The sequence below is a fragment of the Zingiber officinale genome, chromosome 8A (genome assembly GCF_018446385.1).
Source record: "Zingiber officinale cultivar Zhangliang chromosome 8A, Zo_v1.1, whole genome shotgun sequence".
In the NCBI taxonomy this organism is placed as follows: domain Eukaryota; kingdom Viridiplantae; phylum Streptophyta; class Magnoliopsida; order Zingiberales; family Zingiberaceae; genus Zingiber; species Zingiber officinale.
This window is the reverse complement of record NC_056000.1, coordinates 131,932,769-131,935,246: the sequence shown is the minus strand read 5'-3', so window position 1 is coordinate 131,935,246 and position 2,478 is coordinate 131,932,769. Positions and strand designations below refer to the sequence as shown.

General features: G+C 41.1%; 1 protein-coding gene across 1 annotated transcript; it reads right to left on the bottom strand.

Annotated features, from left to right (window-relative positions):
• Positions 1–276: 276 nt before the first annotated feature.
• On the bottom strand, positions 277–2,261 carry LOC122010283 (patatin-like protein 2). Its single transcript, XM_042566761.1, has 6 exons — positions 2,023–2,261; positions 1,731–1,912; positions 1,445–1,634; positions 1,201–1,362; positions 803–1,105; positions 277–699 (listed from the first exon to the last, which is right to left on the bottom strand). The coding sequence occupies exons 1-6, from the start codon at positions 2,170–2,172 to the stop codon at positions 448–450; spliced, it is 1,239 nt and encodes a 412-aa protein (XP_042422695.1). The 5' UTR covers positions 2,173–2,261; the 3' UTR covers positions 277–447.
• Between the last annotated feature and the right edge of the window lie 217 nt (positions 2,262–2,478).

Below are 2,478 nucleotides of genomic sequence, written 5' to 3'. Positions count from 1 at the left end.
TTGAGTGTTCTATACTGTCAAAGCTCTGATACCAGATGTTGGCTTAGAATCGATGAATAACACACCCATAGCACAGAGGAATATATAAGAAGAATAGGACAAATAGAAATTTAACTTATGAAAGAAAATCTTACATCGAGATACCTTCTACACGCCTCTATGACCCTTTAAATACACCACAAATTATAAGAGCAAAGACTATGAGATCCATAAAAGTAGGAAGACTGAGTAATAAGAAATTATCAAGAAAATAAATAAAAAAATACACTATCGACGTGGGGATTTTAATCTTATCATGTCTGTATTATTTTCTCATGTAACAATCACGCGCTTCCATTGAACAGCTTAAACAAATAAATAATGCTCACAAATTTGATAAACTGGTACAATCCCAACAACATTAATTATTACTTGATGGTTCTCAGAGATCAACAGGATCCACAACTCTCACGCAGCGGAAGCCAAATTCTCCTGCCGACGCTTCTTCTCATTCGACAACTTCTTGGCGAAGTAGACGAGTCGATCCCTGTTCGATGTGGTTCCTCCCTTCCCATCCACCACCGGCTCCGAATGTCCTGTCTCCAGGTTCACCCTCGACACCGGCTTCTCCAGCAGTTTCTTCCCGATCTCCACCAAATTCTGCAAGTTCTTCTCCGTCGACTTATCCACCGAAGCCGAATCGCCAGTCAAAGTATCATCCTATATATCATTCAGTTTGTTTATGTTTGTTTCAATTAGAATCGATGAATTTGGTACGATTTTAATTATGATGATGATTAATTATAATTTGTTAAATGCCTACCTGTATGCGAAGGTAACGGTCTTCACTGTCATGTGCCTCAAAAACATGTGCTAGATGGATATCCACCATCTCTGAGCTCGCCTGGGAGAAAATGTCGATGATGGGAGTATTTCCTCCGTTGTACAACCAACCGAGCAAGCCCCATCGAGCGCTCATCTGTGCGCTATAATTCTCCGCCTTTTTAGGTGTTCCGGTCCCGATCGAGAGCACCAGGAACCGACTGTAGTCGACCGGTTCGTACGAGTCGAAATCCGTGTTCGATTTCAGAATCTGCTTCGTCACTTGGCTCATGGCGGATAACGTCTGTTCATGATCAACGTCACATATAAGAACTAGCTAGCTCCTAGATTAATTACGAGCAGAATATCCATTTAGATGTGAAGTGTGTGTGAATTTACTGGGTTATTTGCCGCCACGCCGCCGTCGATGAGGTTGAAGCTCTTCGTCGTTCCTTTGTCGTCTTGGGTTTCAAAGAAATGCCCCGGGAGGTATGTGGGGGCGGCGGAGGTGCTGATGCAGATGTCCGACAGAAGAGCGTTCTTCAACGGATTCTTCTCCGTCTGCGAACAAAACATTGATCACCATCGATATGCCTATAAAATAATCTTCATTCCCAAGAAGTACTATTAATTAGTTAATTACCTCATAACTGGAGAAGATGATGGGCTGAGAAATTTTGATGTCAAAAGTTGGGATGACGATGTTGGTCAAAGTTTGACTTAATTTTATGTTGCCTAAGAGTTCCTGAATCTTTGAGCGAAGATACTTGCCATTGTATTTTGGTCCAGCGAGAGCACCCACAAAGTTCAGTGCTGAACTCAGGAACGGAGATCTGAAATAAATAAATAAATAGTAAAATTTTTAAATTAATTTTGATCCTTCATCCTAATTATCCAAAAATTTATCATGTATATATAATTCTTATAACCTTTGCTGTGGAAAAATCTTGGGACTGTGATCCAAATAGAACTGAACAATGTCCTTGGCGGCGAACAGTGGTTTGTTATTCTCTCCGGGAGCGGCGAGCATGGTGGCTACAAGGCCACCGGTGCTCGTGCCGGAGATCACGTCGAAGTAGTCAGCTATTCTCGCATCAGGCCCGTCGAGTTTCTGCAACACCAAGAATTAATATAATTAACTTGAATCTCTCGGTATATATATATATATATATATATATATATATATATATATATATATATATATATATATATATATCGTACCTGCAGTTCTGATTCAAGAAAGTCGATGATCGTCGCGGGGATCAGCCCGCGAACACCGCCGCCGTCGATGGAAAGGACGGTGATCCTCTTCCCGAGGGATGGCGGAGGCTTTGAGTCGGAGATGGCCGGATCAGTTCCATCGCTCGCCATGGTGTATATATGATTATTCTTGTTCTTGAGAGATAGAATATATTTGCGGGCCTAAATCAGCTGCTGTGGTAATTCACTGATTGATCGAGAGAAAGAGATCTAGATAAATATATAGAACGAGAAGCAGCAAGAGCCCAATAATTTAAGTGGGGGCTTGACGTTTTAATCATGCAGCTATATGAAATCGAAATACATTGAATGAGCTGAAAACAAAGAAAAACGTGCACATCAGAATCCACCAATAATTTAATTGATGTACGCTTAGAACGTCTTGATGTGATCTTCCGCAAGGACATGTAAATTTCA